At 38.0% G+C, this 22,046-nt stretch overlaps 1 protein-coding gene across 8 annotated transcripts in view; it reads right to left on the reverse strand.

Annotated features, from left to right (window-relative positions):
• Nucleotides 1–22,046, reverse strand: part of mcf2a (MCF.2 cell line derived transforming sequence a) — a 62,329-nt gene that overhangs the window by 34,057 nt on the left and 6,226 nt on the right. For 4 of the 8 annotated variants that reach the window (XR_012389806.1, XR_012389805.1, XM_005173226.6 and 1 more), the window contains exons 2-9: nucleotides 16,437–16,505; nucleotides 14,095–14,209; nucleotides 13,189–13,279; nucleotides 10,140–10,259; nucleotides 9,934–10,050; nucleotides 9,712–9,861; nucleotides 2,485–2,606; nucleotides 2,211–2,325 (exon numbers count right to left, since the gene is read on the reverse strand). Coding sequence is in view for 4 of the 8 variants with exons in the window: in XM_005173226.6 (XP_005173283.2) it covers nucleotides 2,211–2,325; nucleotides 2,485–2,606; nucleotides 9,712–9,861; nucleotides 9,934–10,050; nucleotides 10,140–10,259; nucleotides 13,189–13,279; nucleotides 14,095–14,209; nucleotides 16,437–16,505 (899 nt within the window). In the remaining 4 variants the exon portion in view is untranslated. Of the gene's footprint in view, nucleotides 1–2,210; nucleotides 2,326–2,484; nucleotides 2,607–9,711; nucleotides 9,862–9,933; nucleotides 10,051–10,139; nucleotides 10,260–12,137; nucleotides 12,475–13,188; nucleotides 13,280–14,094; nucleotides 14,210–16,436; nucleotides 16,506–22,046 lie in introns of those variants that run through there. The other 4 variants (XR_012389808.1, XR_012389807.1, XM_073922012.1 and 1 more) reach the window with 1 other exon arrangement.

Below are 22,046 nucleotides of genomic sequence, written 5' to 3' on the forward strand. Positions count from 1 at the left end.
AAATATTTAATAAAACACATAATTACCATCACAATAGTTAATAAATAGCATTGCCAGCATTTATAATTTAATTTGCTAAGGGTTAACAAGCTACTCTTTGCTAAAATCAACTGTTTTATTCCTTGTATTGATCATTAAATAATGACTTATTAAATAATTATTTTGTATAGCTTTATATTACATGTGCATTCTTAGGGAATGCAAAACACAGACGTTTCGGCACAATGCTCCTCCCACACCACCCTTTTATCCCACAGTCAATTAAATAAGGGGTTCTCAACCTTTTTTACTTCGGGGCCCACTTCTTTCTCCAATCAATTTTTGAAAGCCATCCTGTCTGACATTTTCTCAAAAATGTTTGCATAAAATACTCATTTAAATCTATATTTATTAACAAATGTATATGAATATTTAAGTCCTTTCATATATATATATATTTTTTTTTTCCGATAGTCTACGGAACAAACCATCTTTTTACAATAACTTGCCTAATTACACTAACCTGCCTAGTTAACTTAATTAACCTAGTTAAGCCTTTAAATCTCACTTTAATAATAATAATACCTTTATTTTAGGCGCTTTTCAAAGTACTCAAGGACACCTTACAGCAGATCACAAGCGCATCATATAAATACAAGCAGTAAAAATAACAATCAGCGTAAAATTAAACCAGCAAATCATTAAAAGCTATCCTTAACAAAAATGCTTTTATCTGAGATTCAAAATTGGAAATAGAGTCCATCTGGCGAATGTGCAAAGGCAGGCAACTTTGGTAAAGTACAACTAAAAGCCCTGCCACCAAATGACTTCATCTTAAAGTGTGGGACAGATAACAGTTCAGCAGAAGAGGATCTCAGTGAGCGTGAAGAAGTGTACAAATGAAGAAGATCAGAAAGATAGTGGGGGGCCAGGTTATGAGGAGCTTTGTATGTTAAGAGGAGGATTTTGTATTGCATACGATAGTGAACAGGGAGCCAGTGAAGGTGAAAGAATTGGAATTATGTGATCAGAACAACGCGAGCAGGTAACTATTCTATCCCGCTGAATTCTGAATTAACTGTAGTCTATGAAGTTGTTTATCAGGAATGCCAGAGAGAAGCGAGTTACAGTAATCAATCCGTGATGTAACCAAAGCATGAACAAACACTTCAGTACTTTGTTGAGATAGTGAAGGGCGAAGTCTTGCAAAGTTACGCAAATGAAAAAAGGCAGAACGTGAGATATTACTAATTTGAGCACTAAATGAGAGCATGCCATCCAGTATAACCCCAAGACTTTACACGTGGGTTGAGAAATTGATTAGGGAGTTATCAACAAACAGGGTAAAAGATTGAGCTTTGGATAAAACAGATTTTGAGCCAACCAGAAGGGCTTCAGTTTTACTGTAATTTAACTTTAAGAAATTATTAGTCATCCATATATTAATCTCAAACATTTGGTAAGGTCAGAAGGGGGGTGCGATGTTGTAGGTTTTGTGGAGATAAAAACTTGTGTATCGTCTGCAGAAAAATGAAAATGTATGCCAAAAGAACGAAATATATGACCTAGACCTGTATAAAAAGTGTCTTGAAAATTATATAGTAAAATTTTATGTGCTGTCATAATGGCAAAGATAAAATAAATCAGTTATTAGAAATTAGTTACTAAAACTATTGTGTTTAAAAATGTGCTGAACAATCTTCTCTCCATTAAATAGAAATTCAGGGAAAAATAAACAGAGGGTTAATAACTCAGGGGGCTAATAACTGAACTGTATCTATTTTGGCACGGACATTTTAACATATAGACCACATAACGAGTAGAGCGTGTAATACAGGCTTTTATTTAGATATTTTTACATGTTACTGGATTAAAAAAATTCCTTGCCTTGTTAATGATGACTAATAAATTAATAAATTAAAATTGAATAGTAATTCTTTATTGTAAGGTGTTATTCAGACATATATTAAAAGGCATTAAATATTAAGCAGTAATATTGACATACCACGGTGAAATTTAAATTGAATATTAGTTGAAAACTTATGGAAAAATGTAAATAAGTATTATGCAAATCTACTTCCTGCCTTGACAGATTCTAATGAATCAGCAGATGTGGGTATAATCAGATTCATATCCTGATCAAATGCCAGCACTGAATGTGCATTAGCATATGTTTGTAAGTTCTGCCTCAGCAGCCAGTTTTCAAAGTTGGAATGTGAAAAGCAGCTCACCTCCTGAAAACTGTGCTCGTATCGCAGCAGCTGTAAATACTGCTGCAGTTTGAGGTGGTGTTTATCAAAAAAGCCGTCAAAAGCAATCTCCATATCAGTGAGCTGAGCCAGCAGCCTGCAGGAATACACACAACACACACACACACACACACACACACACACACACACACACACACACAAACACAAACACACACACACACACACACACAAGGTACTTTAGGAATCTCCTTTTAGGATATAATCGTGTAATGTGTGTTTTTGTGAAGCTCTCCACCTCTGCATGGTGTCCCAGTCCTGTGTGATGTCCCAGCGTGTGTCCACGTCCCCCTCTTTCCTTGAGGTCTCCAGGTTAGAGAGCAGCTGCCGGCCTTCCCTCATCACAGACCTGATGGCATCCTTCAAAATGGAACAAAATTATAAACGTAACAATAGTATTATTAAACATACATATTGTTGTTGTTGGTGATAATAATACATAATTTTGAATGCTATGGTCTCTGCAGTAATTAGAGAATTCAGCATGCTGTCACATGAATAAAGTACATTCTAAAATATATGTAAACAGGATTTTTTTTTTACCACTTAGAAAATTTGGTTTACATAGATACCATACATAATAACATACATACTGTACATACAGACATTCACCAAAAATGGAAGATCTATTAACATTAGATCATTTCAAACACAAATATTGTTCCCACGCTGTCAGGAACAGCAGATTCAAGAACCTTTTAAAGCACCCTTCATACCCTAGCATGTGGAGCGCCATGAAAGTCCTTACTGTACTTATAACATTTCGCTTACACTTTAAATTCACATTATAGAATTTCAAAAATTGACCGTTTTAAGTCATGTTCAAAGAACTAATACAATTAGTTAAATTCAGTAAGGGTTATATTCATATGCCTTTTCCTAAATATAGATAGAATGTGCATTTTTTATCAGTATTGTTGTACAGTATTTACATTTTAATTCAATAATTTCAAAGCTATTTCAATTTAAATTTCAATTGAGCACAACTGTTGAAATAAAACCATAAACAAATGTAATTTCTAATTTAGTCCAAGCACTTTCAGGGACCTCTGTTTGTTTTCAAGTATTTTCCAGGCCTTGAATCAATGTGTCGAAAATCAAGTACGTTTAAATACTTTCAAGAAGTGTGGGAAGCCTTTGTACAAAAACCCAAAAGCATTTAGACATATAAATGTACCTGCTGTACAGAATAATGTACCTGTAACGGGGAGACTGACACGGAGGGATCCATTTTGCAGTATTTATTAAGTCACACTTAAACATCAACAACTCGCACGGTTGTGCGAACATACAACATACACATCAACGATGATAGCAGATAACAGAGGCAGAGTGATTACCAGGCTTGTGTCAAAGGCAGGCAGCGTGATTCAGAGTCCGTGTAACAGGCTTTGGTCAGGGGCAGGCAGCGAGAATCAGAGTCCGTGTAACAGGCTTTAGTCAAGGGCAGGCAGAAGACAGAGCAGAGTCGTGAAACGGGCTGAAGTGGTAAACGGGAGATCAGGCAGGATAGAACGCTCAGAAATGCTGGCCGGGGTTAAACAAGACTTCGCACTGAAGTGTGTGTGTGAGCTGCTTATATATGGTACGTGGGTCATTAGTGGAATGGAGAACAGGTGTGCTGGGATCAGGGTGAAATGGATGACGTAATGGTTAGAAGTCCGGAGATGGTGACCTCTGCTGGTCAGCGAGGGGAATGACTGGGACCGAGTCGGTGACAGAGCCCCCCCCCAACGAACGGCTCCTGAAGTGAGGCAATTCTCGACGCCGGGGTCTTCCACGGGGGCGAGGGGCCGGCATCTCCGGATGTTGTGAGTGGAACTCTTCCAGTAGTGTGGTGTCGAGGATGTCCTTGCGGTTAATCCAAGATCTCTCCTCCGGGCCGTACCCCTCCCAATCAACGAGATATTGGAGTTGTCCACCCCGGCGTCTGGATCTCAGGATTTCGTGGATCTGGTAGGCCTCCTCACCATCGATCATGAGAGGCGGGGGACCCTGTTCACCGGCTGCCACCTCCCTATCCGCCTCGGCTGGACCAGCAGCAGGCTTGAGCAGAGAGACATGGAAAGTGGGGGAAATACGAAAATGATTAGGGAGTGTCAGTCTGAACGAAACAGGAGATATTTGTCTTTCAATCTGGAAAGGACCCACGTACCTGGGACTGAGCTTCTTGCAGGGCAGCTTGAGGCGTAAGTCACGGGTGGAAAGCCATACCCATTGTCCTGGGGAATACATGGGACCAGAACGTCGGTGTCGGTCGGCTTGTTCCTTGAAACACCGTACGGCGTGAGAGAGGTGAGTGTGAGCTGCGTTCCAGACCTCTTTGCAGTTTTTAAACCAGGTATCCACCGCAGGGAGTTCAGAGGTCTCGCCGGACCAGGGAAAGAGAGGAGGTTGGAAGCCCAGCACGCATTGAAATGGGGTTAATCCAGTAGATGCCTTTCTGAGGGAGTTCTGAGCATATTCTGCCCACATCAGAAATTTGGCCCATTCATTCTGGTTCGAATGACAGTACGTGCGGAGGAACCTGCCGATTTCCTGGTTCAAGCGCTCTGTCTGCCCGTTGGATTGGGGATGATAGCCGGATGTTAGGCTAACATGGATTTGGAGGTTTTTAAAGAATGCTGACCAGAGTCGGGATGTAAACTGGGGACCTCTATCCGACACGATGTCTTCGGGGAGACCATAGTACCGGAACACACACTCGCAGAGTAACTCGGCCGTTTCCATGGCTGTAGGCAGTTTGGAGATGGGAATAAGGCGGCAGGATTTTGAAAATCGATCCACTACTGTGAGGATGGTGGTTTTGCCCTGAGATATGGGTAAATCAGTAATGAAATCTATTGCGATGTGTGACCAGGGACGATGTGGCACCTCCAGGGGTTGGAGTAATCCAGCTGGACGGTGACGGGAGTGTTTAGACATCTGACAGGGTGAGCATTTATTGACGAAGTTAATGACATCTTTGTGTATGGATGACCACCAATAGCGGGATTGAATCAGTTGTACGGTGGCTGTGCTGCCTGGGTGACCGGAACTGGGGTGGTCATGTACCTCGGAGATGAGTCTTTCTCGAAGTGACGGGGGAACGAAGATTTTATTCTCTGGACAGGGCTGTGGAGATGGATTGGTTTCGGCGGCTTGAAGGATCTCCTGTTCTATATCCCACTGGATAGGAGCGACAATTAGAGGATCTTTGATTATGGGTTCATCATGGTATTCAGAGGTTTCATCGTCTGAGAGGCGGGACAGAGCATCTGCTTTGATGTTTTTTGAGCCAGGGATATAGGTGACTTGGAAGTCGAATCGGGTGAAAAACAGCGCCCATCTTGCCTGTCTAGGGTTCAGACGTTTACAGGAGAGGATATATTCCAGGTTTTTGTGATCGGTGATGACGGTGAAAGGATGTTTTGCGCCTTCAAGCCAGTGTCTCCATTCTTCTAGCGCGGCTTTCATGGCGAGGAGTTCTCGGTTTCCCACATCGCAGTTCCGTTCAGCGGAGTTGAGCTTGCGAGAATAGAAGGCACAGGGATGGAGCTTCTTAGTGACTAGGGATCTTTGAGACAGGATGGCTCCAATTCCAGTGTTGGATGCGTTAATTTCAACTACAAAGGGTTGCTCGGGATCAGGATGACGCAGAATGGGTGCACTGGAGAAGCGAGATTTGAGCTGAGTAAATGCTCGGACAGCTTCTGGGTTCCATTTAAGGCGAGCGTTGTTGGCTTTTACCATGGCGGTTAGTGGAGCAGCGACTGAACTGAAGTTTCTTATGAATCGCCTGTAGAAGTTAGCAAAGCCCAGAAATCGTTGTAGTTGTCTGATGGTTTCGGGTTGTGGCCATTGTGTCACGGAGTCGACCTTTTGCTGGTCCATGGCCACGCCTTCTGGACTAATGATGTAACCAAGGAATGAGATGCAGGTCTGATGGAATTTGCACTTGGGGCTCTTTGCATACAGCTGGTTTTGAATGAGGCGTTTGAGCACTGCCCGGACGTGCTGAATATGCTCAGATAGCGAATTGGAGTAGACCAGGATGTCGTCAATATACACTATGACCCACTTGTTGAGCATGTCTCTAAATACCTCATTTACAAATGCCTGGAACACGGAAGGACTGTTTGCTAGGCCGAAGGGCATAACGAGGTACTCATAGTGGCCGTCGATTGTAGAGAACCCGGTTTTCCACTCGTCTCCCTGTCGTATGCGGATGAGGTTATATGCACTACGAAGGTCCAACTTAGTGAAATACTGGGCGGATCGGAGTTGCTCAAGGGCGGCTGGAACCAATGGCAATGGGTAGCGGTATTTAACTGTGATCTCATTTAAGCCTCGGTAATCAATGCATGGGCGCAAGCTGCCATCCTTCTTCTTGACGAAGAAAAAGCCTGCTGAAGCGGGTGAAGTAGATGGTCGAATAAAGCCCTTTTCTAGTTCCTCAGAGATGTAACTTTTCATAGCTTCAGTTTCAGGTTGAGAGAGGGGGAAAATGCGACCATGAGGGGGCGTGGTGCCGGGTAGCAGTTCGATGGCACAGTCATTTTCACGATGTGGAGGGAGCTTGGTAGCCTTCTGTTTATTAAATGCCTCAATTAAATCATGATAAGCATCAGGAATATGACAAAGTTCAGAGTCTTCGGTCTTGTTAATTGTGTTGATCTGGACAGGGGAAACAGAATGCAGACATTGGGTAAAGCATTGATTGCTCCATTTTGTGATCTCACCAGTTCTCCAAGAGACTTGAGGGTCATGCTGTTGTAGCCATGGTAGCCCAAGAATTACAGAGTGTTTGGGGGAGTTGATGGCAAGGAGGGAAATCTCCTCTTCATGGAGAGAGCCTGTTTGAAGAGAGATTGGCTGAGTCTGGAATTTTATACGTCCTTCTCCCAAAGGGCGCCCGTCTACAGCAGTGATGGCTATGGAGGAATCACAGGAGGTTAAGGGAATAGAGTGAGTGGTGGCAAACGTGTAATCAATAAAGTTGCCAGCGGCTCCGGAATCGATCATGGCCATAGTCTCAATCTCATCTCCATTGCTTCTCAGAGTGACAGGTAAATTCACAACATTATTAGTGGTAGTGAACATAGTGGTTGCACTCACCGAGAGGGTTTTAGGGAGAGGCTTGTTGGGACATAAAACCTTCGTATGACCTGGAAGTCCGCAATAAATGCACAGGTGATTTCTTCTCCGTCGTTCTCGCTCCTCTGGGTTCAGGCGGGTTCTACCCAATTGCATGGATTCAGCGGAGGTTTCAGGGGATACAGGAATGGAAGCAATTGAGCATAGCGGATTGCGAGTGCGGAGGAGAGTGTCTAACCTTATGGAAAGCTCGATTAGTTGATCCAGTGTCTTTCCCTCGTCACGACATGCCATCTCACGCTGCAATTCTGGTCTTAGAGCCTTTCTGTAGAGCGTGGCAAGCGGATCATCAGCCCAGCCAGTTTGCACTGCCAAGGTGCGGAACTGCAGGGCGAACTCAGCTGCGGAGCGATCTCCCTGTTGGATGCACAATAGCTCCTCGCCAGCGTTACGACCACCCTCCGAATGATCGAACACAGTGCAGAAACGTTTGAGAAAGTCATTAAACGAGGGAAATATCGGGGTACTGTCTGGCCAAACTGCAGTAGCCCAGTCTAGCGCTTTCCCAGTGAGCAGAGAGCACACAAAAGCAATTTTCCCATTCTCGTCCTTAAACAGATGGGGCTGTTGGGCGATAAACAGTTTACATTGCAGTAGGAAGCCTTTACATTTTGCTGGGTTACCTGAGAACTTGTCAGGAAAAGCCAATCGAACTCCGGAAGTCATCGAGGTTTGTGCAACAACAAGTGGACTTGGAGAGTGGTTGGCGGTGGGTTGCGCAGTGGCAGCAGCTTGCAGGTTTTGGAGGGATTTCACCAGTTCGTCTGTTAACTGAGTTAGATGTGTTAGTTGTTGTTGGTGTGTTGACAATACCTGAGCTTGTGTTGTGAATTCGTGAGACAAAACCTGGATGGCTGCGGGATCCGTGTTGGGCGAAGTCTTCTGTAACGGGGAGACTGACACGGAGGGATCCATTTTGCAGTATTTATTAAGTCACACTTAAACATCAACAACTCGCACGGTTGTGCGAACATACAACATACACATCAACGATGATAGCAGATAACAGAGGCAGAGTGATTACCAGGCTTTGGTCAGGGGCAGGCAGCGTGATTCAGAGTCCGTGTAACAGGCTTTGGTCAGGGGCAGGCAGCGAGAATCAGAGTCCGTGTAACAGGCTTTAGTCAAGGGCAGGCAGAAGACAGAGCAGAGTCGTGAAACGGGCTGAAGTGGTAAACGGGAGATCAGGCAGGATAGAACGCTCAGAAATGCTGGCCAGGGCTAAACAAGACTTCGCACTGAAGTGTGTGTGTGAGCTGCTTATATATGGTACGTGGGTCATTAGTGGAATGGAGAACAGGTGTGCTGGGATCAGGGTGAAATGGATGACGTAATGGTTAGAAGTCCGGAGATGGTGACCTCTGCTGGTCAGCGAGGGGAATGACTGGGACCGAGTCGGTGACAGTACCTGACATACAGAATATTTCAGAAACTACTAATCAATTGCACTTTTCACACATAACCATCTGTAGGGCTTTCAGAAAATATTGTAAAAAGGTGAATAGCAATTCATTGGGTAAAATGCTTTAAATCTACCAGAAATCTAAAGATTTATATATTGACACATAAAAAACAAATAAATACAATCAAAATCCAACCATTATATGAGACCTGCTGTAGTTTTTGTTTACTGTACACACTATACAGAACCTATTACTTTACTAATTGTTTTGTATATAATCAGAATATATGCAAATTATACAATAATATTACTGAAAGGGAGGCATGGTGGCTCAGTGGTTAGCACTGTCAGCTCACAGCAAGAAGGTCGCTGGTTCAAGTCCTGGCTGGGTCAGTTGGCATTTGTGTGGATGTTGCATGTTCTCCCCGTATTCGTGTGCGTTTTCTCTGGGTGCTACAGTTTCCCCAACAGCCCAAAGATATGCGCTTCAGGTCAATTGTATGAACAAAATTGTATGTACAACTGTGGTGTATGAATGTGTGTGAATGTGAAAGTGTATGGGTGTTTCCCATTATTGGGTTGCGGCTGGAAGAGCATTCGGTGTGTTATACATATGCTGGAACAGTTGGCTGTTCATTCCGCTGTGGCAACCCCTGATGAATAAGGGACTAAGCCGAAGGGAAATGAATAAATGAATGAATGAATGAATGAATATACACATTTACAAAAGTAAAAATCTGTAGATTTCTCTGCGTCCGTGTGAGCCCATTACCAACCAAGAGTGTGATGCTATCATGTCAATATAAAAAAATTTTTAAAGAATGTTTCAAGAAAAAAAGGTATAGCAAGTTTCTAACAAGCTGTACCTGATAATGTGGCCAGTAACTGTTGAGTGTTAAAGTTGCAAATGCACAACCATTAAATTACCTTAAGCCTCCTGTATTTCTCAGTGTGGGATAGCAAGAGGAACTCAATAGCGCTGCACTCTTCTGATAACTGTGTTTCGGCCAGTTCTGTACCAAACGCCTGCAGCATCTGAGCAATGTCCTTAACCATAACTGCAAAACTCTCAATAGCCTGTAAAGAGCAAAAGTCTTCAGTATAATGTGATGTTTCTGTGTATTTATATAATGACATCACTGTACTTACAGTTCTCAGGACAATCCAGTCGCTGTGGCAGTAGTCAAGAGTCCCTCCAAACTCGGAGGTCAGCTGGTTTTCATCAATGTACCGCAGCAGATCTGTGACGGAGCTCAGCATCACCACCTGAACAGACATACATGCAGGTCAGGGTTGGTAATGAAGTTCCCAAACAGCATGAATTACAAAAAATGAGGGTCTGCAATGAGTCCTACGGGCATTTTGAGCATGAAGTCCTCTTGACTAAAGCGGAAGCCGAGGTCTGTGACGGTGCGCTGGAAGAAGCTGGTCGGTCTTAACACCAAGACCAAATGCAGGTTTCCAGGAAATGAGGCCTAAGAAATACAGAGACATATAAATACTGATACAGACTGAATTAGAGGCCAATAGAGTCATGCTTAACCCTCAAAAACATGAGAAATGCAACACAGAGAAGAAAGTTTCTATATTCTATTTTCTCAAGTTTAACCCTTCACTGTGAATAATCATCACTCACACACACACACACACACACACACACACACACACACACACACACACACACACACGTTTAATGTTTTTAAGAAGTCTCTTCTGCTCACCAAGCCTCCATTTTTTTTTATCCAAAGATCAACAAAAGGCTGTGAAATGTTTTTAAATAATTTCACTGTTTAAAATAACTGTTTTCTATTTGAAATACATTTGAAAATGTTCATTATTCCTTTGATTTCAAAGCAGATTTTTTCATTTTATCATTACTCCAGTCACATAATCCTTCAGTGATTGTTGTAATATTCTGATATTTTAATTATGAGTATTATGTTGAAAACAGCTGAGGGGAAATTTTTTAGTTTTCTTTGATTAATATAAAGTCTTTAAAAAAATGTGTTTAATCATATGACATACAGTCAATAATCCTAAACTGTAGATTTTAATATATTACAAAATGCTACACACTAACATTAATTAACAATTATAAACGCTATATATGTTTATTACTTTTTATATAAGTATATATAATAAGTATGTTAATGTTAGTTCATATAAATTTGTATAAAAAATGTCAGAAAAATAAAACCTAACTGTAAAATGAAATAAATATAAGTTTATACAATATAAATTATAATAAGTAACAAATGACATAAACCATTTCAGCACTTAATGGATGAAAATGACTGATTTAAAATCAAACACTGAAAAAAAAATAGGCAAAAAAAAATACAATTATATTGCAAAAAAATTACAAACTACAACATTCCAACTTTTTTTCTTCTCTTGATTTTTCCACTTTTCTTAAATTTGTGTTTAATATTTTTCTAGTACATAAATGTGGATGCACTCGTGTTTGGACCATTATTTTGGATAAGTTATTTTGTTAGATATATAGCTTCCTATGAAAAATATGAATTTAAAATATAGATCTGTGAGGGGTGAACTTATATATGAGCACTGTATGTAAACTATAAACTACAGATGACTGCACAAATGTAATTGTTTTTATAATTATGGAAATACTTAAATGTAATAATCACTACTTCATTCATTTTTAATTACAGCATTTGAAGTGTTTTCGGCTTATTAGTTTGAGATTTAAATATAGTTATAGTTTAGATAGATAGATAGATAGATAGATAGATAGATAGATAGATAGATAGATAGATAGATAGATAGATAGATAGATAGATAGATAGATAGATGGATAGATACAAAATTGTATCACTTATCGACAACTGACAATGAATCTGTGGCAACAAAGTATCAATCAAACTGACAAGACGTCACTAAAACTAGTTAACACGTTAAAAGCACCAGCTTAACTGCTCCCAATGACAGCGCCTGTACGTGCCCGGATAATCGATCGTCAAAGCAGACATTAACTAAATAGCAGGTCAAGCATTTAAAACTAAATCTGTCTGACAAGCCTAGTTATTACCTCATCACACAGAAACTCGACAGACATTGCGATTTTTAGCCCGGCTCAGAAAGAACGCCACACATGACATTGATTCGTCCTTACGTGTTTGTAAACAAAACATCCCCAGTGAAACACATCGACCCGGATATCGCTTACATTCATCATAAAGCACTATTTTATAAATTGTGTAAATAAACGCCGCCTTGTCTGGCTGTTCCCAGGTGGAATGACTAAGCTAAAGCCGCCCGTCGCGCCGCAGTACCGCTGCCGCATTGAGCTCAGCCAAACTTCAGTCAAACTCCTCACCCGCACACATTACCGTGGAGCGGCGGATCCTCGGGAGTCCTCGCCGGTGGTTTCGCTCGCCCATAGTTATCGGCGTTTTATCATGAGGCTGCTTTAAGACCTCGCCCATCCTGCTGTGGCAGCCCGGTGGCCGGTGCAGTGGCCGGTCTGCGAGATTCATCTGTCCTGCGGTGTCTTCACCGCTCTCTCGCCTCAAGAGCGTCATCGTGTACAAACCTGCGCATGGTTTGTGCAAACTCAGGCACTGGGTTCGGGTTTCACACACTGATCTGTGAGCTGCTTTAAAACCGGCCATCTTCAGTCAGAGGTGCCGCATTTAGTTATTTATTCAGACTGGAGCTCAGAGGACTGGGCTGAAAGCACATGCTGTTCTGAACTGCGGTGATTGACTTCAGCACCGCGGACAGCGACGTTCAGCACGCGGTCAATACAAAAGCCCCCAAAGGACTCACAAGGGGTCAAGGGTTTCGATTAGGCTGTTTAAATGAATAATACTAATGCATTTCATGTAAAAAATTATCTGAACGTATCTTTAACGCTGCAATTATTTTCACTTTCTGAATTAAAATGCACTTTTTAAAAAATGTATTTAATTAATGGGGCTTAAATTGTAGTTCTTTTCTAATAGAAAGATGACATAAATCGAATGATGACATATCAAGGTCATTATGTTTTTAAAAAGCTCCACAGATTCTGAACTTTTAATAAAAGGCACATTTTGTTCAAGTCAACTTGAGTTAATCTTAAACTTGGCGACAGTCCAAATTAAAGAATTTGAATTAACCCATTATAATAATAAAACCTATTAAGTAATCACTGCAGAATAATCATTATTCATGCATTAAAGGTGCTAAATTAAATTCGAACAGATTCGAAGCTCACACATATATGTATATACACATGCACACACAGACACCCACAAAACCTCATCCTTCACTAACCCATATATTAACTAATATTCATAATAAATTAATTTCATACAACATTCAGCAGTACACTTAGAACAATGAAATCTTTTCTTCAATGATAAAATATGATTATTAATCAAATATATTTTCTCTCACCGCAATCCTTGCCAGTGCGGTTTTAATTGATGTCCAAGTATCCAATCTTCTGTCTAAAATGATGATAAATTTGACACCAGGTTGTCGTGCTCTGAAAACATGTAAAATGCATTATGTATCAAAGTAACTACTGTACATTGCTCTTACTTGAAAAACTGGACAATATCTAAACAATAAATGTGAATTTTTGTGTGTATTGTATGGAGGGATAAGTGAAATTTATTCTTGCATGTTTTCATTCTCCACCGGTCAAAAGTTTGGGGCTAGTAGGATTTTTAAATGTTTTAAAATAAATTTATGCTGCTCACCAAGGCTGCATTTCTATAATCAAAAATACAGTACAAATGATACAATTGTGAAATGTTATTTCAGTATAAAATAACTGTTCAAAAATAGTTTATCATTTAATTTAATAATTTATTCCAGTGATTTTAATGATGAATTTTCACCTTTATTATTTTAGTCTTCAGAGTCACGTGATCCTTTAGAAATCCCTCTAAATTTAATTATTATTAATGGTAATTGTAAAGAAAGCAATAATGATTGGACTAATAATTTAATATAAAAATACTTACAATAAGTAATAAATAAATATTTAATAAATACTTATTTTAAAGTATTCTGAATACTCATTCTTAAACATTTAATAAATGCCACCTTGATGAACAATAATTTTTCTAAAAAAAAAACAAAAAACATTACAAAAAAAAATGACTCAAAGCTTTTGACTGATACATTGCATATCTATATGTTCTGCATTGCACATAGGCAATACTGTACAATCATTTGAATAGCTTAATTTGTGTAAGGGCCGTTGCAAGGCTTTATGTGAAGAGAATACATAAAGAACTGTCGCTGTGCTGCAATGCAGTCAGATGGAGAGGATTGCATATATTAGACACAGACCTCGGGATCAGTGTGAGGTATGAGAGAACTTTGGCCAGCGCTTCTTCGGGAATGTCACTGAAAGCCGAGCATTCTGGGAGAGTGATGATGACACTAGAGTCCTCACCACGTCCCCCTGCAATTCACACAAACACAGCAAATTATCAGTCTCTCACTTTATCAGACTTATTCTCATGCCCATGATGTTTGTTGAACATGTTGAGACGAGCTGTTAGAGGGAGAGTTCAAACTAATATGAACATTTTCTGTAAATTTAAACATCATGTCAGCCAAGGTTTAGAACAGGTAGAACAATAAAAAGATTTTCAAAAGTCAATAGCTACTTTTGAAATAATAAAAAAGGAAGACAGCAACACCCATTGCTCCTGACGACACATTCAGGTCTAATGAAGGGAAACAATCAACTTGGACAAGAAACGTTGAAGAAGAGCATTATTTACAAGGCTATGCTAAAATGAATGGATGGAAAATAGAAAACTTAAAGATCTCGTGAAGTGCTTTGAAATGTGCATTTTTTGTTCGATGTTTGATGTAATCTCAACTGAAAAATTAAAAGAGGTGGGACAAAGTAGCCAATAGCGTTTTATTTTTACCCCAGCTAAGCCAGTGTGAGTGATTGAAATCAAGTGCATCAAATGGAAAACAAATGAGAAGGTGTTGAAGAGGGCAGGGCATGTCAGCTACTTGAGAGCATTTGATTGGTCAAGATTTGATGAGAAGTTGAAGTATGAGGTGAAGTAAAAAAATTGTTGATTCATTTAGGCAGAAGTGACTGTTGTCATTGTATTTGGACTACCTGTATTTTGCGCTGTCTGGAGCCAGCACCTAAGCTTTTCACTCAACATAGCGCACACGTGCTGCTGATGATGTGACAATAAAAGTGATTTGATTTGATTTGACAAACTGCAAAACTTTGAATGTTTATATCAGATTTTTATCTTCTAAATGTGAATTTTGTCACTGTTTTGGAGTAGCTTATATCCTTAAAACTAATCTGACATGTAGAAAAGATTTTTTCACAGAACCTTTAAAATTGTTTTGAAATATAAGATGAATGTAGATGAGTTAAGAATGTTGCTTTTATTGATGTATTTTCCCTTGATGATTTAATCAGCTAGTTAAAATGGAGGAAATGAAAAACTTAAGCCAGTTGTGTCTTTGCTTATAAAAATGTGAAACGCAACATTAAGGAACAGTTAGAAAACACGTGCAGAATAAAGCACAAAGGTATCCAAACAGCTACTGGTTCCTGTAATAAGAAACTTGCCACTTGCAGACCAATCAGAGATCTTCTGATTGCTCTACTGCAGCTAGGGGTGTCAAACTCAGTTCCTAAAGGGCAGCTGCCCTGCACAGTTTGGTTCCAACCCTCCTTCAACACACTTACCTGTAGGTTTTAAACAAGCCTGAAGGACCTGTTTAATTAGGGGTGGAACTAAACTGTGCAGAGCTGCGGCCTTCCAGGAACTGAGCTTGACATCTGTGGACTACTGCTTTGGAACTGACGTTAATGAGAGTGACATCGCCAATCCAGTGGCACCACTAATGGGGAATATAAAGACAATTTTAAAGGCCCATACACTTTGGATGACTCAAGTCTGCTTTATTAGTATTACTAGTACTAGCAGGGGGCACAAAATAGGGTCCAAATTAGCAAGTGGCACCCATGAAAGCAGCTGTGTGTAAAAGTTGAAGTTCTATTAACTTGACACGACATCTAAAAAACATGCAGCTCATGACATGGTGCTTAAAACACACGAGACATGAGCGTAATGGTCGCACATGTCTGTCTAACGTGTGTTGAGAAACATTGGAAAGAGGTGCATTTGAATGGAAAAACACCATAGAAATGGCCACTTAGTCATGCAATAGGAAGCTTGAGACTGCTGTGAACATACTCAAGACCATTTACTGAGGGTATGCATTAAGGGTATGAGGATCTATTAAAAATAATATACATTTTCTTGCATACACAGATCAATTCCCTTTATAAGACTACAATTTATTGTCAGGATGTGCGTGTTGCCTGTATGTTTTTTTTTTCAATCCAAAACTGAAAAGTATTTCATCAATTATTTCATCTTCACTTCTCACAAACTTGTCCGAGTTTTCCAATCTTTTAAACACAAAAGTAGATATTTTAAAAAATAATAGTGAGAACATTTTCATTTTTGCATGAACTATGCTTTAAATATTCTTCTGAAGACAAAAAAAAAACATCCAATTTATATAGTGTGTCCTGAGGGTGAGTAAATTAACAGCAAATTTGACATTTATTGGTGAATTATCCATATTATGCCCCCTTTCTTTCACATCTAGTAAACAGAAACTGAAAACCACACCTGATAAATAGGCCACTTGTTTCTCAATGTATCCGGCGACCTCCTGCAGACTCACAGATACTGTAACCTCTGAGGAGACAATGAAGAGCCACACATAAATAACACAGCAGCAATACCATACGCGTGTGTGAAATTTCAGGAACAGCACCACCTAGTGTTCTCATATCCAAACTACAATAAACTACGGTGCTTTATAAAATAAAGTCTATTAACGCATTACAGTGAAATTAACAACACTTGTAGTTACAGAAGCAGGAAGATTAATGCATTCATATGTCCAGGACTGAAGATGGTGGTTTGGTTTCCTCTGAGCCTCATCTCAGGATACAATACACTGAAAATGGAGGTTGACAACAGCGGATGTGTTCAAATTACACACAGACCAACATCTCGGGTGACTTTACCATGAACACTTCCTGCATTAAAGAAAAACAAGTGAGTTCTGCAAAGAGAAATGCAATACGCCGGACAGCTAATTGATTATTTCAGGTTTCTATCAAGTTACATTGAAGTTTCTCTTCTATTTTTGATTTCGGCTTCCTGTGAGATTTAATGTAGCAGCAATTGACTACAAAACATGTCATTCATCCAAAATATAGAGTCCTGTCTAGCAGAATACTAGCAAATATTTTTTATACAGGAAAATGTTAGCTATATGACCTATTATAATAGGAAATGAATGCTGTGGTTAATGTTTAATGAGTTTCCAACAGGTTAGGCAGAGATGAATGTAGTGAGGACTGAATATTTAATAGAACTCAAGACAGACTCAATAGCTTAAGTATGGAGTGGGTGCATTTAAACAAGATGGTTCACATTTCTACTTTAAGTTCCCTTTTTCACTCAAAATATGTTTTGCTGCATGTTCAAACTAATTATTTAAAATTAACTAAGACAACACAATTCTTGAGATTTTGTTGGGACAGCTTAATTGTTTTATGTTCAAGCCTCATCTGTAAAAACGAATATGTTAACTTAATTCATTCATGTTGTCCCAACACAAATCGATTGGGTGGAACCCAGGTTTTTTTTTACAATGTTGAAGAATAAAAATTGTCCTGTAGTAGGCGACACTGTAAAAAATTCAGGGTTCCACACCATCCATTTGTGTTGGGACATGAACAAATTAAGCTTGCTTACTAATTTTTTTAATTTTTACAAATTGAAGTGGATTGAACACAAAACAATTAAGTTGTCCCAAGGAAATCTCAAGAATTGTGTTGTTTCATCTGCGCCAATAGTGTAGTGTGTAGTGAGTTGACACATGGCAGTACTGTGTTCACGGCGACCGGAGTTCAATACCTGCCTCAAGGTCCTATGCCAATCCTTCCCTTTTCTCTGCTCCCCATGCTTTTACTGTCCTATCAATTTAAGGTGAAGACCCCCCCCCCTAAAAAAAAAGAATTATGTAAATAATAAATAGCTTGAACAAGCATCAGAATTTTTTTTAGTAGTAATAATAATAATATTAATTTAATAATAAATATATAGCTTTAGGTTTGCGCAAAGAGTACATCTATGCAAATACATTAGCAATTCATATAATTATTTTAAAAATCTTGTTTTATCAACTTGTGCCATTAAATATGTATGCATGCATTTATGTGTGCACAAATACATGCTTCTGAGTAAAATTTAATGACTATCATACACTTTTGCTACGTTTCACAGAAGCAAAGATTAAAATGCTATTCAATGTAACAAGAGTTTATTTCTATTACAAATTATCTTGTCAGGCAAATTTAAAACAATCATCATTCAATGACAAATTAAAATGATAAATAAAATAAAAAAAAAACTTAATTTGATTACTTTGCCACTATCCTACAAATCACTAGATTTTACCCATATGTTGTCAGCAAAAAAAAGTTTGAAATAATTAAAAATGTATTAAAATTTAATATGATCACTTTGTTCTTTTATATATTTTAATGAATGCAGGTTTGAAAAAGTAAAAAACAAAAAGGTTTTAAATAAAAAAATGTATCTGCTACACTGAATGATGATGAAACTTTATGATGGATTCATTTTCATATTTAGTTATTATTTTTAGGTTTTATTATTTACAAATACTGTTTATATATACATTACTAGACTTATTCCATCTGAATGGCAAAAACACTTTTCTTATAACTACAAAACGTAAACAAAACTAAAAATCATTCAGTGTGCAAAGTCACTAATAACATGAGTGCTGTATATTTGCACATGATGTTTTTTAGGCCCTTTGCTGCCCTTATATTATTAACTTTAGGTAGCATCGCCCTGCTAAAACAACACACAGAGAAAACCACACCCTACACTCCTCTGAGGAAATGATCAGAGAAATCACTCTGTGTAAAACAAACACATGCTTCTGTGTCCATGTCAACCCAGTCTGAGAGCTTCTCACTAAATAAACAATAAACCTGCACTGCATTAGCAACCATATATGAATTGAGAAAGATTGACAAGTTTGTCTTAACTTTTCTTAAATTTAGGTTCAGGGTAGAATAAATAAAATCCCACTTACACACACATAATTGCTGCATTTATGTTTAGATTTACATTTTGGCATTTAGCAGTTTTTATTAGCTATTTTAGCCCCTGGAAGGCAGACTTTGCTTTATACTGTATGCATATTTGCAGGGATAGTTGCTTTAATAATGTAATAAAGGAAGGTTGTTAATTCAAACTGAGCTTTTCCAAAAACACAAAGAGAACAAATTCTGAATGTTTCCACAAATGTCACCCCTCTTTTTAAAAAAACTAAATAGGTTTTAATGTTAAGATGATTATTTGCCTGAGCTTTTTACTCTAACCATCATAGATGAATATGTTTATGGACACAACAGTATCTGGACACTGCAGTTGTACACTTGTATTGCAGTCACTGCATTGTAGTACTGAGCAGGATAAGTGAATTTTTTCATTCAATCAAATCAAGTTGTGTTGTAAAATACAGATGTTTTGGTTGTCAAATAATCAATGTAAATTTTTAAAATTGTGTCGGTAAAACTCACATTAACACACGACAGTTAGTTGGTTTGTACTTGTTTGACATTTAATCTATGTGTGGCCTAAATGTCTAAATCCCAACTAAACCATTGTTTTTAGAATGACATCAAATGAAATCTAAAACTTTAAAGCCATATTTACTGTGAGGAATGGTAAATATGAGTCTCAGACTTCCCCCTTAAATCTTTCATGCAATATGAATAGATAAGCATACAGTACAGTCTGTGTATAAGAGAATTAAATACACAGATATGCCTTTCACACTGTGCTTAACCCCAGATTATCATCAATCTAAACACCGCTTTTCACCCTGGGTAAAAACAGGTTTCACATCTGTAATTTGAAAGCCACGCTTATGGTGTTAACCCCTTATTGTAATGCTGAAGTTTGTTCGGTGTGAAACGCAGAGGTGTTTCCTTGTTGCTGCCTGATGCTAAGCAAGATCAGGTTCATGACATGTCAGTAACAGGAAACGCAACAGCAGTCAGTGAGAGAAATGTACAAACTATTAAAAGAAAGTGTGTAAATTGGAGTGCATCTCATGAGGGTTAAAACAGCTAAAGACTAATGCGGTGACTTTTTATAACCGATAAGATGCAGAAAGGTTGCCTGCTGTTTGTCCAATCACCAACGATGACACCAGTAATATGCAAATAAGAACGTTAACCCAAGGTTTTTGTACAGTGTAATTATTTGTTAACCCCCGGTTAACAAAGTGAAAAGTGAAACGTAATTACAATTAGCCCAAAACACAATCTCAAGTGTGCCAGAATGTGAGCTCAGATTTAAAGGCACAGTTTGCCTAAAGAAGAAAAATGGCTGTTAATTTGCTTGGTAGAGGATTTAAAAAGAGTTTTAGATAACTGTTGCCCACAGTGATTCATAAAATGCAAAGTCAACAGCTTTTTGTCAAGTCAGCCATTGAGCTAATGCACAGTATTGTTATAACATATAATTTCAGCGTACTATAAATCAGATTTTTATGTTTTATAACAGCAAGAGTTATATTTTCAAATGAAGTGACGTCCTGTAGGGTAATAATTAGCATTTATGACATTACACAAACTCTTTTAAAAAATTTTTTTTAAAAACTAAGTGCAAATTCAATTCAAATCTAGGTTAATATGGGTTAGGTTGAAACGATCCTGCTTATAAATATTGTTTAGCTAAAAACTAAGGCCAGTTTTTTCCGCTTAACTGTTCTTCCCATCATGCATCATGAACATTAGTGTGAAATTTCCCTAGTCTAAATGCTTGTACATTTATCAATGCAGATTATTGCTGCAAGTCTTTTAGAAGATAAAAACATGAATGAAGAACTGAATGAAAAATGTACTGAACTAAATATTTAATATGTTTAATATTTCTAAATAATTTCTAATATTTCATTTTTGTTTTTCTAAATATTTAATATTTTTTATATTTCTTAATAATTTCTAATATTTTATTTTTATTTTTCTAAATATTTAATATTTCTAATATTTAATATTTCTAAATATTTAACTAAATAGATGTACTAAACTAAATATTTCTTATTTTACATAGAAAATATTTAAGAAAATATTTAAGAAAATACTGAATAATAATGCTGTCTACTTTATTCTGCATGTACTGCAACTACTGCATTTTAAATTATGGGTTGCACTTCCAGTTTGAGAAACTTCCATTCAACAGAACTGGAAGTTATTTTAAATAATCAGGCTGAGCTCAGAAAGTTATAGTTACGCTCTATAATTAGCCATCATCACGAAGAATGCTGCTACAGTTAGCTATAGTAAAGTATCTGTCATAGTTAATAATAAAGTTATTCCCCAAATATAAATATTCCTTGTTAAAAATTCAGGTTTACGTGAGATGTTTGCACAATATCAAAATAGCCACATAAATAAATGACTTTTTGTTAATGAAATTTTTTGTTTTTATTCATTTATATAAACAAATATTCAAAACAGACCAAAATTTGCAACTGTGGCTGCGTCAAACAACTCAGTAGGTACTGCATTTGAGTTTAAATGTACTACTCGGCCATTAAAAAAGTACGATCTATACAGTATGAATGTGAGCAGTATGAATGGAACTCGGACATACTACATCTGCCATTTTGTCATGATCACGTGAACTACTCGCATCAGTTGCGTCACTTTACTCCCTTTCATGAATTCTCTCACAGGGCATCATGGGATATCATAGCATGCATCAGATACACACTTCAAAATCTCACCGAAAGTAGAAGGTCATCCGGGTATTGCATACTCATTTTCGAATTCTATGAATACAGACATTCTACTTGGCTTGATTGGCTTGCATACTGTTTTTAGTGTACTATATAGTATGGAAATAGGTGATTTTGGACGCAACTTGTGTCAGACCTTTCTGATGATATGTGATTTTTCAGGATTAGAAAAATGTTTTGATTATAATACACAATGTTGGGGAAAGTAACTTTTGAAAGTAATCCAATACAACATTGGATTACTCACCAAAAAAGTAACTAGTTGTGTTAAGCTTATTAGTGTTAATTATTTTTGCGTTACCTTTTGTTATGTGGCTTAGGCTTGATCTCTTTCAAAACTTCTTTGTTTTTTCTTTTGTTTTTTTTTAATAGAGTTCTGC

The sequence above is a fragment of the Danio rerio genome, chromosome 14 (genome assembly GCF_049306965.1).
Source record: "Danio rerio strain Tuebingen ecotype United States chromosome 14, GRCz12tu, whole genome shotgun sequence".
Lineage (NCBI taxonomy): Eukaryota > Metazoa > Chordata > Actinopteri > Cypriniformes > Danionidae > Danio > Danio rerio.